The sequence below is a fragment of the Candida oxycetoniae genome, assembly GCF_023343755.2.
Source record: "Candida oxycetoniae strain CBS 10844 chromosome Unknown scaffold37, whole genome shotgun sequence".
NCBI lineage: Eukaryota > Fungi > Ascomycota > Pichiomycetes > Serinales > Debaryomycetaceae > Lodderomyces > Lodderomyces oxycetoniae.
In genome coordinates, this window is record NW_026055463.1 from 89484 (window position 1) to 107330 (window position 17847).

Here is a 17847-nt window from a genome sequence, read left to right on the forward strand (position 1 = left end):
AGCCAGGAAGCGAGAAATCTTTAAATTGGAATTACTGTGACCGTTTTTTTTTTAAATCCGATGGATTTTTGAATTCGCGTCTTTCTTAAATACGTGCGGGAAATTTTTCTCATTTTGTGCCGAGCGCACGAAAACCGACTGGGCTCAAAACGAAGTAATAGAAATAATATTATCTTTAGCTTTAAAATGTAAAGTATGATAATAGATTCAAATTTCAATATAATAATAGATTTAAATTTCAGTTTGATAATTTCGAGACAAATTGAGTTAAGGTGTAGCGCTTTTACACGCTTCCCTTCTTTTACACGCTTCCCTGCTTTTACACGTTTCCTTCTTCCTTCTTCCTTCTACTCTTTTTTCCTTTTTTGGGTTTTTTTTAAAGCCGACAAGTTAAGCCTGCTGGAGAGAAGCATTTTTTTTAAAAACATGGCTTTAACTAAAGCAAGCATTCTCTTTCCGAATATTTCGTTATGGCTCTTAACTTTGGGCTCCACATGCTTCCGCTCTAGGTTCTCGCCTCTAGTATTTCTTTTTTTCAGGATATCTTCATTTATATAGCTTTGTTATTTCCTTGAACCGCCCAAGTTTTCATCATTATAACTTCACTTTGACACACACCTTTGACATACTTTTCCTTGAACCGCCCAAGTTTTTTATCAACAATTTTGACAGTTTTATCAACAATCAAAATTGACAGTTTTATTAATAATTCTTTGACAGTTTTACCAACAATTTTATTAACAATTCTTTGACGGTTCTTTTTTCAATTCATTTGACTCTTTGCTTCTTTTTCCTCTACTACTAAAAGAGATTAGTTCCCATCACTATGCTTAGCTTGGAATTCTCTCTCAAGATTGCAACTTTGCCCTATCCTATTCTAAGATGTGTCTTGGAATATTACACTGTTGGCACTGTATATTCAAAAACAAATATAGAGTTTAAGAATTCCTTATACAAAAATGTGTTACTAGCCATTGAGTCATATGTTGCAGGAAACTACCACAAAGAGGATATGAGACTAATGGTTTACCAGCCTATTGAAAATATTATCAAGAAATTCAAAAAAAACTTATTGGCTAAACAATTGAATAATTTTGGCATTAAATTCGATGAGTACAGTTACTGGATTCATAGAGCTGAAGTACCAAAAGAAGAAACAAATGTGGTGATATATTTTCATGGTGGTGGCTATTTACTAAATATGTTTGAATCACAATTTGTGTTTATTACTGCATTGCATTACGCTCTTGATAATAAAGCAGCAGCCAAGACTTCAATTTTGATTGTTGACTACTCGTTAACCATGTTTGACAAGGAATATCCAACTCAATTATTCGAATGTCTAACAAGTTATAAGAATCTAGTCAAAGCTGGGTATAAGAACATTATGTTATTAGGGGACTCAGCAGGTGCTCATATGTCATTGTCACTAGCGCGAGCTATTGCATATCCAGAAGAAGTTAAGCAACAATTGGAACCTTATCCTCAGTTTAAATTGGACTTTAGTGTTTCTTCTTTACCACAACCAAAAGCACTTATATTGGATGCACCATGGGTGCAACCATGCACTAGACCAAAACGCCCTACAAGACATGGTGTAAATACATTGGGAGATCTTGTATCCTGGGATACAACTTTGGGAGATTTTTATGCAGGTAAAAATGATCGCAAATTTATTAACAACTTTTTAACTTTTACAAATACTACTTGGGAAGATCACTGGGCCAAAGTAGAACCAATAAATAATGGAAATACAATGATGATTGTTGGAGAACGAGAAGTATTAAGAGATAGCTCTGAGGATTTCTATAATATGGTGAATAAGAATGGGAACATTGAATACCATACAGAACCGGGTGGAATCCATGCTGGTGTTGTATATGTTGAATCATTAGATTACTCTTCGAAAAAGGGAGCTAAACGAGCTATTGCTGGAGATTTCAAAAACAAGTACGGCTTTAACGCAATTGCTCATTTTATCAATGAGCGATCTTAGTTACTATTGCTATTATTACTATTATGTTTATTATTATTATTATTATTATTGTTATGCTTATAGAGAGAGAGAGAATGATAGAGAGAAAGGTTTTTATTTATAGAATGCACATTACTTTAAAGTGAATCTTATTTAACAAGTAGTGATCAACCATAATCAGCCATAATCAGCCATTTCACTTGAAGGGCAAGAAGGGTAAAGGGAGATAAAGTAAGAAAGCGAGACGTGTAATTGCAATGAACTACTAACACGTGATTGGACAATGTAGTAATAACAAATTGACTAGAATTTTCTAAGTACAGTTAGTGGCGAATTAGTGTAGTGGTTTTATCACGTGATCTTCACATTTCTATGAGAACGATCAAGGTCCCGAGTTCAATCCTCGGATTCGTCATTATTTTTTTTTATTTTTCTATCTGAAAAATTCCATAAGGTGCGATGAGGCCAGGTTCTATAGTATTGGATGTTTGTGGAAGCTGATTAGTGTAGGTTTCTCTAAAATTTTGAATTAAATTGAAGATCCAGCTCATCCATCTTATCTAACTGAGTTGGGGCTATTTTGATGGAGTAGAAATATTGATAATTTTTCAAAACTGACTAATATCTGAGCCTTGTTAGAGTGTACAGCTACTATACAGCTACAATACAGCTACTATACAGCTTCAATACAGCTACTAGTTTGTCAAATCACAATGTCGCCAACCTCTACTTCAAACCAATTATTGAAACGACTATTTCAGAGCCCACTATTGAAAAACCCATCTCGATGGTTATTTGGCATACCTAGAAAACATTCACACAAATTTATTGAAACTCAAAATTACGATAGAAGGGCACTAGATACGAATGCTTTTGCACAAGCGTTAACACAAACTTATGCAAATTCTCGTACAACTGTGCTACCCTTGGGTTGTGGAATTAATTTGACAGTTGACAAAAGTGACGATGGCTGCATCTTATCGCCAATTGTCGGGCGAGATGTAGGTGATGTGCCTCATCGACTAATTGTGAATAACAAACAATTAATTGAATACCTAAAGGATAAGCCCAAATTGACTTATCATTTCAAACCTTTGCGTATGGAAACGTTGGGATTGTCTTTGCAGATGAAGAGCCAGCTTGCGCCTGATATCACCGATATGATTGAAAACTCGTATAAGGAGAAAATCGACTCATTATTTAAGGAGGTATCAGAGAAGTTACCAGAGATTCCAACAGGAAATGACGGAATTTTACTTACTACTACCACTTCCAAGTCATTGAGCCAATGGGGAGATGGATATATGAAGATAGACAAATCAATATTTGGACTTAAAAAGGATAAGTATATCGAGTTTGCAAACCATCCAGAGTTGTCACAACTCATCATTGCGTACATTGACTTTAACAGTTAGAAAAAGAAAAAAAAAAAGAAGATAAATACGAATAAAAGAAAATCTATGATGCCTATATTACCCACATTGCCAAGAATGCTGCAATTGCATTGATCAAAGTTGAAGGTTCATAAGCTAAAGCATCACCCTTCTTTGAATGTGATGAACTTGTTGATGCACCATCTGTTTTACTTGCCAATGACGCTGACGCCAATGAAGTAGTTTGCGCTTCCGCAACATCTTTATTCCATGAGTTGACATCAGAAGCAGCCAAAGTTTCATTAAAGGACGTTGAATTCGAGACCCAAACAGTAGCGACTCCTTTCGAATCAAAGGTGACACCACCAATCATTGTACCAGTCAAGTTTCTTTCAATATAGTCATTGATTGCTAATCCTGATTCTATATCAGCTGTGCCTTGATAATCATGTATAGTTGAAGACAATTGCAAATACTCGGTCTTGTTCTTGACCTCAAAGATATCAAATTCCCCACAACCAGATCTCCAACAAGAACAATTCACATTTAGTGAGTATTGAGCAGTTCTTGGAATTTGTGCATTTAATAACCAAATAGCAGGCATGTTATAATTGGAAATTTCTGGTGAAGTGTGTGTTTCATTAGGCATTTGAAACTCAAATAAAAACATTTTTGTTGTACCGTAAAATCCATGATATGCCGGTATATCTGGTCTATAGACACCACAATCGTTATTTAACCCCGATGATTGACAAGATATATTTGTGAAAATGGCAAACTCATCATTGGAGTTGATTAGTGAATCCTTGGCCAACACAGTAGAGGAGTTTGCAGCCTTTATACCACTTTTATCAGCATATGTCAACCCAAGACCCAAACAAGATGAGTTTTTCCCAGCACGTGTTAGGAAAGTGATATTTTCACTAGTACCGCTTTCTGAATCATAATAACTTTTTCTATTCCAATTACCTGACGAATCCTCACCATAAACATACCCATCAGAGACATAAGAAGCGAATTTCCTTAATATTAAAGGGCCTCTAAAATGAACACTAACTTCCTCATTTAAAGGTGTATTTGGACCTGAAAATGTCACTTGGTTTGGTGAAAGTTGACAAGAGCAATCATCACTATATATATCATTTAAAGCGCTAACTGGAGAGTATGCTCCTGTGTACCCGAAATTGTCAAATTGTAGTAGTTCTACGGCATCCTTTGCTATCACCAATGAGGGTGACGATAAAAGGAGTATCAATGGTATAACCTGAAACATTTGTATTAACTTCTCACTCTCTCTAAAATTACTGAAAAGAATATTTATCAAGAAGGAAGAAAAATATCTGTCAAAAAGGAAGAAGAATACATATATATATCCCAATTAAAAAGGAAAAGGATATGATACTATTTATAAAGAGACATTGCAAAGAATAAATGCAGGCTTTAAAACTGCTCTCCCTGATGTTTATTTCTATTTTTAAAAAGGAAGGACATCAAACTAATATATCGTGCGTTCTTTGATCTCACAGCCGAAAAAAGATGAGCGGGTGAAAGCAAAAAAAATAAAAATAAAAATAAAAAAAAAAATAAATAAAATAGAAAGTAGAACAAAAAGATCTCAGTTTATCTTTCTATTTTTCCAGGAATTATTACCGCATTTGTCATTTTTTCAATTACTTTTCCCAATTGGGATGAGAAAAGGTTCTCAACGGATTATTATAATGATTTTTCCAAAGAGATTATCGCGACACTAGCGAGCGAAGCGAGCTAGTGGAGCAGTATGTAGAAAGTAGCAACACTAGGGAGAGTAGCGACACCAGGGAGCGAAGCGAGCTAGTGGAGCAGTATGTAGAAAGTAGCAACACTAGGGAGAGTAGCGACACTAGGGAGCGAAGCGAGCTAGTGGAGCAGTATGTAGAGAGTAGAGAGTAGCGACACTAGCTCGCTTCGGTCTCTAGTGGAGCAGTATGTAGAGAGTAGCAACACACACTGACTACACCGACACTGTGTTGTTCCTCAACTACTTTCAATCGTTACGTGTATCAAAAGCTATTTATTTTTAAAACACAACCACTCCTATTGATATTTGTTGTTTGTATATAAAGTATACGTTTGAAGAAGGGAAAAAAGCAAGTGAGTATTATAGTAGAGCTCTATTGATTACTAAATTAGAAGATTTGCTAATCAGAAGATCTGCTAATCAGAAGATCTGCTAATCAGAAGATCCGCTAATCAGAAGATCCGCTAATCAGAAGATCTGTTAATCAGAAGATCTGCTAACCAGTAGTGAGTTGGTGCTTGTCTCTCCATCTATATATATCACGTGACTTCTTGTATCTCATCGTAAAAGTTTACGAGGTGAAAAATAAAAAAAAAAATGTATGGGAGTAATTAAATAAGGCACAGCGGAGTTACTGGTAACAACTTATTGGTGCCAATTTCGACATTAGAGGGCAAAAATACACACTTTATACGCTTTTTTACACTTTTTCCATGACAGTATCCCGAAGCATTCAGTTTATACGACACTTTACCACTTTAAATGTTCGACAATCGCCTATTACTATAGGTGTATCATACCATCTGCATAATGTTGTAGCTGAACAATTTCGACTAACCATGTCGCGAATGGCTTCTCCAGCAATGATACTTACATCAGCAATTCCTATGAGTAATACCCCAGATGCTGAAACAACAACAACCGCCGCCACGACCTCGCTACCTTTACTGCCGAGATCACAGTTGCATGGAATGACACTTGGCTCAGTATGCTCCTTGTCCGTTTATCCTAGACCATTACTCCAATTTAATTTGCATTTACCATCATACACTTCGGTTAATTTACATGAATATGGATACTTGGCACTTCACTTGATGCCGCCTACACATCAAGGAGCTTATTTGAGTCGAGTCTTTGCCCGCGGCGTCAAGGTAGACACCAGGGGCAAGAAATGGAGACCCGACGAAGATGCACAAGTGGAGGAGGATGGCGAGGTGTTTCACGAAATGACGTTGCCGTTTCGCGATTTGACATTGGATAAAGATTACAAGTTTTTGGAAATGTTAGAGGCAAAAGTGGAAGTTCCTGTGCTCAATGAGGCCGAAGTGGTCATGTTATGCAAATGTCAGCGTAATTTCCAAGTTGATCAACATGAAATTTGGATTGTTGAAGTGTTACAGATTGTAAACAACGGAAACCGAGGTAAATCCGGTGGGTTGTTGTACTTCAATAGGGGGTTTCATATGATTGGAGAGGGGATACTGGAAGACCTTAGAAATGCGGACCATAGAAAGTGAAATATGGAGTTTGGAAATGTGTTTGCATGACTATTGCATTAGGTATGGAGAAAACAGAGTTGGGCACAAAGGCTAGAGTGTGTTGCCAAAGATAGTGCAGCCACAGATTCAGTTTATGGTACAATATTCTTTTCCTTTCTTCTCTTTTCCTTTCCTTTCCTTACCTTTATACATGTACATAATCATCATCTTCTTCATCATCATCACTATTATTGTTACCATTGCAATTGACTAACAATTCACTACATTCAATTTTCAAAAGTTCTGTTTCTTGGATAATATTGGGCAAAATAGTTTCGAATTTTTCAGCTGTCCGTTTAATCCTTCTTGTAAACTTGTTCAAAATTTCATTCTTTTTCAAATATTTGAATTCTTGTTGAATAAGTTTAAGTTCTTCTTGTTTTGAAGTTTGTTTCATGAGAAGCTTCTGAAGTTTTAAGGAGCATTGGTTTAACTCTTGTTTTGTTTTAGAAAATTGAGTCTTGAGATCTTTAAGCTTTGACTCATGATCAAAATATTCTTTTTCCAATGACTGAATTTCTTTATTTTGGGAGTTTTGTTGAATAGTAAATTGTTCTTGAAGCTGATTCTCTTCTTGTTGAACTTGGGCTATTTCATTTTTGATGCATTCTATTTCGTTCTCCAATTGTATAACTGAGTGCTTCAACCCTTTAATTTTCCCACATACACGATTTTCATTCACCGGTTTAGCATTGTTATATTTTGAGATTTTGCTCTTTAGTAAATCGATTGAGTTTTTCAAATCGCCAATTTTTTTGTTTTCATCCTTCTTGTACTTTTTTAACTTTTGTTTTACACTGTCAATTTTGGCCATTGTAGAACCAAGCGATGTTTGTAATGTAATCAACGAGGAAGTTTCTGTTAACGACTGATTGCTTATCTCGTCTTCTCCATTTGTTGTATTAACGAGAAAATTGTCGACAAGTTCGTCATTGTTGAAAATTTCTACTTCATATTGGAAAAGTGGTGTTAATCCATAAATAACAATGAAGAAACTACCTTCATGTGTGAAATGCTTGAAATATGACCAGTTGATATTGTTCAATTTTATGGAAAGATTCTCGAAAACTATTTTCAGGGTTAGATTTTTGAAAACCACTTTATTTGAGTCAATTGCAACTACAGCCATGGGTGTGAGTTCTTTTTGCACAATTGGACGTGCTTTTACTTGATTTCTTTTCTTCTTTGTTGGCTCTCCATTAAACAAATAAGACTTCTTCAACATGGCTTTACAAGCAGCAATGATGGACCAAAATGGCTGTACAACAATTGTGTTTTCAATGATGGTGACATTGGGGGAGATTGTGGTAGTTGTTAAAGACCTTGAAGTAGCAGATGATGTTGATGATGTAGTTGTAGTAGTTGTAGTTGTAGTAGTATTTGCTGCTGCTGCTGTAGCTGCTGCTGTAGCTGTTGTAGCCGCCGTCGCCGATGCAACAGTAGTAGTAGCAGCAGAAACGTTACTTGGAGTGCTTTTCGAAGCAATAATTGGTTTCGACACTGAAGATGCTCTCATTCTGTTTTTTAGTTTTGTAAGTTTACTTTGAAACGGCGAAACTATGAAGTTCTCAAAATTCTTAAACGCTATTGAGTTCCGATTGCTTTGAAAATTTGTAATAGAACTATTTTTTGGGTCTATATTGATTTCAATATCTAACAATCTATTCAGATCGGCATTCACTGTAACTTCTTCACCTGCAATATTGGGTATTGAATTTTGCATTATAGTTGACTTCCTACTAAACATAGCTCGATAAATGATATGTATCGATAAAAATAAATAAACCTGTATCTTTAAGTCATTGAAATTGAACGTATTGATATATGCTATATTGGCTGGTAGTATCTTATCCTGGATGATTTGGAAAAACGTTATATGATGGGGATGAGTATGAGGTGTGGAATCCAGATTGACAGATGTAAAGTGAAACCAGTTTAACAAATAATTGACGTAGTTGATAATAATAAAGCAAAAAAAGGCATTAACAAGATTATTATTAAAAAACAACTTACTTTTATCATTATATTGGACTTTAGTCATAATTTTCTTGCTTGAAATGGACGTAATATAATTGATTGAAGATGAACCGATCAACTCGCTCGATACTATTGATTTTGATAAGAAAATGAAGTAATTGAAATAATTCTTCTTCTTGATGATTTTGGTCAATGTTAAAAAGATTACTGAATCAATGATTGTGAATTTCAATACTGAAATTGATAAAGTCTTGAATCCTTTATAAACAGATTTATGTTCAGGAGGTAATAAGAAATTAATCAAGAATTTCCCATCCATGAAATCCGAGCCTAGCATCAAGTACAATATGCAGAAAACCAAAGAGCATGATTGTGGTAGTGCAAGCATGACAAACACAAGGGAAAGGATATCCCTCAAGCTGGATGATGTTGGGAAAAAGGAATATGGCGAAGAAGGTGAATGATGATGATGATGGTGGTGGTAATGATGGTGATGCTCAATAGCTGAGGATTGGCTATTCAGTTGAAATAAAATTTCATTTACATTTGTCGGGTGTTGATAATGGTGCAGCAGCTTTTCAACACCGTTTCCGTTTCCGTTTCCGTTCCCGTTCCCGTTGCTCTTTAAGTTCGAATGGTGGTAATAGTGATGGTGATATGAGGTAGTTTGCGAAGAAGCTGAAATCGATTGTAATTGTTGCAATCGAGTCTTGCTTAACCTTTGCAGTTGCGGTTCAACCAGCAGCAGCAGCAGTTGTTGTTGTTGTTGTTGTTGTTGTATAGATACAGCTTGAGCAGCATGCGTATCAGTCAACGATGATTTTATGTATGACGAAGATGTGGACGACGAGGTGGCGGCGGAGGATACTATGGTTGATCCTGAATTCTTGATACTTGTCGGTGATTGATGCATTAGAAAGGGAAAGAAACGGAAAGTGACTTTGCCTCTCCAGCTTAGTTTATCGTTCCTCTGCCTATCCAGCTTAGATTACCGTTTCTCTGCCTATCCAGCTTAGATTACCGTTTCTCTGCCTATCCAGCTTAGTTTACCGTTTCTCTGCCTATCCAGCTTTGTTTACCGTTTCTCTGCCTTCCAGCTTTGTTTACCGTTTCTCTGCCTTCCAGCTTTGTTTACCGTTTCTCTGCCTTCCAGCTTTGTTTACCGTTTCTCTGCCTTCCAGCTTAGTTTACCGTTTCTTTTCCTCTGCTTCTTCAAGATGAGATTACCTTGTGTCAACACTCTTTTTCTCTTCTTTTCAACTCAATAGACCAGCTTCCTTGCTCAGTATTCGTTCATTCAGAAAGACGATTAATATAAGCTGAAAAAACTTGAGATGCTTTTTTTTTTTTTCGTTTTTGATTTAAACGATTCGATTTTTCAACCATCAAATAAGAAGCAAAGGAGCGTAGAAACCTCAAAAGTGTAGAAACTATTGTTTAGAAACGAGACAAGAAACCAAAGTGCAGAGCGCGAAATTATCAAAAGGAAAGCAAAGGATGTAAATCTTATTGTGCGCAGCAGAGACAAGTGCGCAGAGCTAGAGCGCGAACGAAAAGACAAATGGGACAATGCGAGAAAAGCATTGGTTATCATTCGAGGAGACGCATTAAACCTGTTTGTGATTGGTGTAAAGGTGATGGTAAATGATGGGTAGAGAAAAGATGCGAATACGGATAGAGTTGTACTTGTAAGAAGAATCTCTTGTAGCTTGTTACGACACTATCGAGCAACATTTTGTAGCTTGTTACGACACTATCGACCAAAGCGAGATAGTGGAGCAGCACTGATTAGAGACACTAGCTCGCTTTGCTCAATAGTGGAGCAGCACTGATTAGAGACACTAGCTCGCTTTGCTCAATAGTGGAGCAGCACTGATTAGAGACACTAGCTCGCTTTGCTCGCTAGTGTCGGATACAATCAAAATGTTCCTCACTATGCATGCTTGACATCAAAAAAGGTCACTCTATACACGGGCTTGATTGCAAATGTTTATTCAAAATTCTACAACTTTTATTGTTCTCGTTTAAATTGCTTAAATTGCGCTTAATACATCTCGTTGACATTCTAATAGCCCTGTGTCTTTAGGTTACACAATTCAAGACTCTAAGAATAAATAGTTTGATAAAAATTACTGTTATTGTTGTGGATTATAATCCACTCAAATCTGTGTGGGGGGAGTTTCTAAAGCTATCAATTTTCCTTATTAATTTTCCTTATTAATTTTCCTCTATTGACTTTCTTCTATTAATTTTTCTTTATTGACTTTCCTTTATTAATTTCCTTCTATTGCTTTTTCCAACTAATTCATAAACTATCTAAATCTATTAATGTTCCTTCCATTGCTTTTCCTTCTATTGCTTTTCTACAAACCAATTTATAAACTATCTAAATCTATTTTTATTTAGTCAATTTCTGTAATTGAGCCTTCTTTAAACTAATTCGCTTTCTTTTTTTTTTTTGTATCAAATTGTTACAAATTCCAGTTCTAGACACAGTTACGGTTTAATCAGTTTTGAGACTTGTAGACTATACAAGTGGTTCCTGAATAATAGGTGATATCTTTGCAAACCTCAAAAACTTTAAACCAGAAAAGCTCAAAATGTTATAAGCCACTACAAGCCACACAATAGTGTAAGGCTAGATACCACATAATCCTCCCATAAAAGGAATTTGCCGAGGATCAAAAAAGTGAAAAGACAATCTACTTAGAAATAAACCTATCTACCCCTCCATATGTTAAAACAATCTGCTTAAATAAACCTCTATTAATCTATCTGCTTGGAAAAACCTCTATTAATCTATCTGCTTGGAAAAACCTCAACTTAGAAATAAATCTCAATTAGTCTGCCCCTCCATATGCTACTAAAGATTGACGTAAGTCTTAACGGAAATGGATAAAAAACGTAATAGGCATCTAATGCAAAAACTCTGGAATTTCAAAACGGGAAAAAAATAAATCAATCGTTGCTCTTCTACCATTGTACCTTTTTATTTCAACATTTGAGCTCTCAAAACAAAAATGGATTTATTTTGTAGTTGCTGTGATAGTTGCTTTACTACATAGACACAAGCGATCTATGCCATTGTTGTAGTAGTAACATAATACTACACTTGACCATGTACTAAAACAAATGCAACACAAAAAAGGTTTTTCTTTTTCGGTTAAACGAAAAAGCGCTCTTTCAGTTTTTTTAACGGCATTTTTAATGTTAACCACAAAAGTGTAAATGTTAATCATCTTATAATGAAATTCAGAGTTCAATAACGCTATCGGTTTTAACTTTTTGTGGCAGTACAACAATGCAAAAGATGGTAAGAAGGTATAACAGGAAAGACGAAAGAAAAAGTGGGAGAAAAAGCATGATAATAATCAAATCTGTTTCATCTTTCTCAATACAAAACCCGTGTTGTATTGTTGGCTTTTGTCCCCCCCCTGTGTTTCATAATTTCTACTTGTCCTCTATTTTCTACACACACACACACACACACACTCTCTCTCTCTCTCTCTCTCTCTCTCTCTCCCTCTCTAGCCTCATCCCATCCTCTATATTTTACTTAGCATATTAACCGAAATGTAAAAGTTGCAAATTATTTGCCGTTGGCACAAAATTGAAAAAAAAAAAGATACGTTTTTTTTTTTTTTTTTTTTTTGGATTGTCGCAATGGACAAAACCAAAAGACAACACACAGCGATGTTAAGTAGAAATAGGGTAATAAGAGTAGCTACAGTCTCTATTGCAAGTAGCCTGTTCTGCCGAGGTAAAGGTGAGTAAGTACAAGAGGACTTAGAAAATGCGACTTGCTGGATTTACACATCTCACATGAGGATTCCAATTTTAAAACCATCAATAATTGGAGAAACAAAATTAAAGAAAAGGCTGCGCCATCTCAAATTGTACTTCAACTCTGATTATCGTCAACTCTAGATTATCTTGTCTTCTAAGTAATTACTTTTAATGCCTTTTCCATATGTTTCCTTTCCCAAACTTGTTATGCTTGATGTAAAAAAAAAAAAAAAATCTGTAGGTGTTATGCTCTCTGCAAATTTATGTGATTTGTCTCATCCAATCTCTTCACAAAATCATTTTTTTCCAGCAAGGTGAAAAATTTGTCTTTTCATTTTTTTAATATTGACTTTCTTTCTTTTCAACAAAATCTACTGATACTTACTGACGCTTACTGACACATACTGACGTATACTGCTATCTACCAGCAGCAAAAACACAATATCAAACCAATCTTTTACATAGACACACGGATTTGTGTTTTACTATAAACACTCGATTTATTGAACCCGTGTGTTTGCAAAAAAAAAAGTAGGAGTAAGAGAATAGATTGCAAAGAAACTGGGAAAAAAAAAAATCAACATCGATTTTATTTGAAAATCAGTGATAAAGCTGACACAAGTATCAAACCCGTGTGTCACTAGTCACTAGTCAAACATAACCGAGCCTGAACTCGCGTGCCACTAGTTACTAGTCAAACTGAACCCGAACCCGGTTAAGACCCAGCTTAAATTCAGTTTTGAAAAATTAGTGATAGATACAAACTCCTCCTCACAAGTCTATCAGAAATAACCAAAACACCCCCCTCCCTTCCCCTCCCCCCCCTTCCCCCCTTTGTACAATATCTACACCATTCAGTTAACAATTCAAATAGAATTCTTTCTTTATCACTAGCCTCCCACCCACTATCTCACTAGCCTCCCCACCCACCTGTGTTTGGTGGATTATTTTGTTATTTTTATACTTATACCAATCTCATCAATCCCATCACTTTGGTAACAAAGGTGCACGACCAAAATCATCAGACTCAAAGACACAAATACCAAATTTTTTTTTTTTTTTTTTATTTTTATTTTTAAAAGAAAAAAAAAAAAAGAAAGTTACAGGGAAAGAGACAGAGACATCACAGATCAAAAATTTACAAAGAGCTTTCTTTCAACAAAGTTTGAGAGAGAAAGACAAAAGAGAGAGAAAAGTTATCTTTTGGATTAGATATATTTAGCTAAAGTCACTTTTAGCGATAGAAAATAACCCAGCCTACACATATTTTCCCTGATTTGTCTGTGGGCCCTCGACATTTTGTTTTACCTTTTTCTTTGATCGTTTTTTTCCTATTTGTTTAACACAAAGAAAAATTAAACATTAGATTTTTTTTTTTCTTCTATCAGTGAAAGTTTTCAGTAACAAACCAAAACAACGGTTAGGAATAGAAGCAAGCACAGCACCAACAGTAGGGACAACGTCGCTGAGTTGTGAAAAATAGTTGCCGCTAGAGATATATACATACAAAACCTGTTCCCCCCCCGCCTGTTTTTTTTTTTGCAGGTAACAGTTAGGAACAGAAGCAACTATAGTGTCCAAAGCCATCACCAACTATAGCATCCAAGGATAGCACCAACAGTAGGGACAACGTCGCTGAGTTGTGAAAAACAGTTGCCGCTAAAGATATATACATACAAAACCTACAGTTTTTCCTAAAGATAGATACATACAAAATCTACTGTTCCCCCCTAAAGATAGATACATACAAAACCTACTGTCCCCCCCCGCCTGCCTTTTTTTTTTTTTGGAGGTTGGTAAAGGATGATGACCTTGGCAAATGAAGATTCTGCTATTTCAGCTGGTGAGGCCGCTTCTTCGGTTAATGTAGGAGGAGGTATGCATCATCGTGGTGGATTAAAAGCCGACGATTCGTTACATCAACAACATTACCAGCTGCAGCACCAACTTTCAGCAGCAGGCACACCTGTGACTAGTCAACGTTCCAGAACCGTTGTTGGTCAATCACAACCACCACCACCACTATCGCAGCAGCAGCACCAACCACTTCAGAATTCTCATTTATATGATACAAGTAGGCTAGGTCCGGTGTCAACAGCTCATGTAAATGGAGTTCACACACAACCACATCTTCCACAACAGCAACATATGCAACACCTCCATCAAATGCACACACTTCCTCAACTGCAACAAATGTTTCATCCTTATTCTATGCAACAACAGCAACAGCAGCAACAGCTGCATTTGTCTCATTCACAACTGCATACTCCCCAACCTTACCAACAGACAGCTGCTGCTACCACTCAAGGAGGTGTTCCATTAACACATTATGGAGTTCAAAATCATCAGCAACAACAACAACAACAACAGCAGCAGCAGCAACAACAACAACAGCAACAACTTCACCATCAACAGTTGCATCACCAGTTGTTAACACCAAATCCATATGCTCAACAGCAACATTATACACAAGCTCAAGCTCAACAACATATGTTGCCTCATTTACCGGGTGCTACTAATTCCATGTCTAGCACTACGGGGCACGATGCACATGAGCAGCTTAACCTCCAATTCAACCCAATGGCATATCAGCTGCAAACCCAACAACAACAATTGCATCATCTAGGTCATCAAATACCTACAACTCAAGCTCCGGCGCCAATAGCGCCACCGCAGCTTCACCATCTTGCACATAACCCGATAGCTCAATCTCTTCATCATACTCCACAAGCTACACCGCAACCGTCAATCCAAGGGCAGCAACAAGCACAGGCACAAGCCCAGCAGATAAGGAATACCAGACAGCCACGTCAAACAAAGAAACAAAAAGAACAACAATTAAAACTTCAGCAACAGCAACAACAACAAGGGCAAGGGCAAGGACAAGGACAAGGGCGAGGACAAGGACAAGGACAAGGACACGATCAAGGTGCAATTGATGCGCACTCATTAGCTCAACAGCATCACATGGAGATGCTAGCCAGAGCCAGTCAAAATGAAATTATGGAAAATGCCACTAGGAAAGTTGCCCCTAGATCAAGTGATTTATTCCGAATTGGACCACCATTTGGTATGATGGAACAACACCAACACATATACCTAAAATCCAATGATATGCCGGTCGTGCCGCAGTTGCATGCGAGAATAGATCGTGGGTTCGAAATGGGAGAAACCGGTACTTGGATTGGGTATAAGCGTAACTATTTCACATTGGTTGCTTCCTTCAATTTCCAAAACTTGGACTTTAATCGGTTTTTGGAGAATAAGTTTTACACATACGATGCTTCATCAAAAAACCAGGGTATGAATGGACACGGACACAATGGGTCCAAACCTGCATCTCTTGTCCAGCCACACAACCATCCGCATCATCCTCATCACTCCCAACATGCAGGAGAAACCAGATTAGACATTAGTTATTTTGCCATTAGATTAGTTGCCAAATGTTCCGATGATGATGTTGCCATTTCACTAATTCAACATACTGCAAAAAGAGACAAAGGACCACAATTTCCTCCACCTATATACCCGGCGTTACCTGGAGACTTGCCAGACCACGATACCGTTCGGGCAAGTTGCAATAAGCGTAATGGTGGCAAAATTGAGCATATGAATAAGATTTTCTTTTTTGATAGAAATCAGTATTATAATGATTATAATTTGAACAGCCAAACTGATTCATCAATTTTAAGAAATTACCCTAGTGACTCAATTTCCAAGGTGGCTCGTTTTGAGAGAATACAATTTACAAGTTCAATTAGAGTTAAAAGTACCCTGACTTCAGCTAGATACTTCACATTAAGTTGTGAATTATTGGGGATTGTTGAAGATGAAGATTTACAAATTCAGCCTATACTATTAGGATCAGTTGAATCTCCGCCTTTGGTCATTAGAGGAAGATCGCCTTCTAGTTACCATAAAGATAGAACATCCGGTTATAGGCCTCCTACCAGTGCATCTCCAGTTGATCACCATCGTTAGCATGTATGTGGATAACTGGATTACCTTTTTTTTTTCCTCCTTTTTTTTTTATATATATATATGAAATATAAAAGGGGATTCCATTTTACCTTTGTTTTAGCTAGGTTACGTTGCTAGTTGTTAAGTCTTGCCAGTACTTGTTGGTTTTACTTTTTTTTATTATTATTATTATCATCATCATTATTGCTGTTGTTTGACAATGTTGTTGATTTTGCTAAAGAAGCTGTCCAATTATTCCAATATTTTTGAGATCTTTTGTATTGTACTATTACTATCTAAAAAAAAAAAATCTACATATACATACATATAATGAAACGGACTATAAAAAATGTAAAATAATGTGTACAAAGTGTTGCTCCACTATCGAGCAGAGCGAGATAATGTGTACAAAGTGTTGCTCCACTATCGAGCAGAGCGAGATAATGTGTACAAAGTGTTGCTCCACTATCGAGCAGAGCGAGATAATGTGTACAAAGTGTTGCTCCACTATCGAGCAGAGCGAGATAATGTGTACAAAGTGTTGCTCCACTATCGAGCAGAGCGAGATAATGTGTACAAAGTGTTGCTCCACTATCGAGCAGAGCGAGATTATGTGTACAAAGTGTTGCTCCACTATCTAGCAGAGCGAGATTATGTGTACAAAGTGTTGCTTCACTATCTCGCTCTGCTCGATAGTTTCTGCTCGATAGTTTCTGCTCGATAGTTTCTGCTCGATAGTTTCTGCTCGATAGTTTCTGCTCGATAGTTTCTGCTCGATAGTGTTTGCTTGATAGTGTTTGCTCGATAGTGTGTGCTCGATGATGGACTATCATTTACATAACCCGTCTTCTCACGTGTTGTGAACTTGGTGTGTATGGAATGGTCGTCTATGAATATTGTTGTATCAAAAATTCATGCCTCATCGCATTTCAGTTCTACCCCACAAAAACAAAAACAAACAATAAAATTACCGGATTTGTTTTTTTTTCCTGCGGCTCATTAATACAAAAGAAAAAGGAACATTGATATAATACAACACAAAGTTTAAATACCGGGAACTAGAAACTAGAAACTGGTAAGTAAAAACCAAAAACTGTAAAGTGTAAGTAGAAACCAAAAACTGTAAAGTGTAAGTGGAACAAGAAACTGTAAAGTGTAAGTGGAACCAGAAACTATAAAGTGTAAAGAGTAAAGTGTATACTTTACAGGAAATAATGGCGTTTTCAAAAGGGACTAGTGTCGGTGTAGTCTGCTCCACTGTCTCGCACTGCTCGATAGTGGAGCAACACTTTGTAGACACTATCGAAAGAGAAGAGAGAGTAGAGTAGTGTTTTAAGAAGCTAGTGTTGCTCGATAGTGTCGATAGTCTCGGTGGCAGTTAGTGTGCTCCACTATCGAGCAGAGTGAGATAGTGTCGATAGTGTCGGTGGCAGTTAGTGTGCTCCACTATCGAGCAGAGTG

General features: G+C 36.7%; 6 protein-coding genes across 6 annotated transcripts; 4 read left to right on the forward strand and 2 right to left on the reverse strand. All coding sequences in view use genetic code 12, as the record gives it.

Annotated features, from left to right (window-relative positions):
* Positions 1-826: 826 nt before the first annotated feature.
* Positions 827-1996, forward strand: KGF56_003466 (uncharacterized protein; the record flags this gene model as incomplete). The annotated part of the gene is made up of 1 exon (XM_049324800.1): positions 827-1996. The coding sequence occupies one exon, from the start codon at positions 827-829 to the stop codon at positions 1994-1996; it is 1170 nt and encodes a 389-aa protein (XP_049179488.1).
* Positions 1997-2688: 692 nt separating this feature from the next.
* On the forward strand, positions 2689-3390 carry KGF56_003467 (uncharacterized protein; the record flags this gene model as incomplete). The annotated part of the gene is made up of 1 exon (XM_049324801.1): positions 2689-3390. One exon carries the CDS (start codon positions 2689-2691, stop codon positions 3388-3390), a length of 702 nt encoding a protein of 233 aa, XP_049179489.1.
* A 52-nt stretch (positions 3391-3442) lies between these two features.
* On the reverse strand, positions 3443-4621 carry PGA52 (Pga52p; the record flags this gene model as incomplete). The annotated part of the gene is made up of 1 exon (XM_049324802.1): positions 3443-4621. The coding sequence occupies one exon, from the start codon at positions 4619-4621 to the stop codon at positions 3443-3445; it is 1179 nt and encodes a 392-aa protein (XP_049179490.1).
* A 1217-nt stretch (positions 4622-5838) lies between these two features.
* Positions 5839-6642, forward strand: KGF56_003469 (uncharacterized protein; the record flags this gene model as incomplete). Its single annotated transcript, XM_049324803.1, has 1 exon — positions 5839-6642. The coding sequence occupies one exon, from the start codon at positions 5839-5841 to the stop codon at positions 6640-6642; it is 804 nt and encodes a 267-aa protein (XP_049179491.1).
* A 166-nt stretch (positions 6643-6808) lies between these two features.
* EMC9 (Emc9p) lies at positions 6809-9553 on the reverse strand (the record flags this gene model as incomplete). Its single annotated transcript, XM_049324804.1, has 1 exon — positions 6809-9553. The coding sequence occupies one exon, from the start codon at positions 9551-9553 to the stop codon at positions 6809-6811; it is 2745 nt and encodes a 914-aa protein (XP_049179492.1).
* Positions 9554-14229: 4676 nt separating this feature from the next.
* On the forward strand, positions 14230-16407 carry NDT80 (transcription factor; the record flags this gene model as incomplete). The annotated part of the gene is made up of 1 exon (XM_049324805.1): positions 14230-16407. One exon carries the CDS (start codon positions 14230-14232, stop codon positions 16405-16407), a length of 2178 nt encoding a protein of 725 aa, XP_049179493.1.
* Between the last annotated feature and the right edge of the window lie 1440 nt (positions 16408-17847).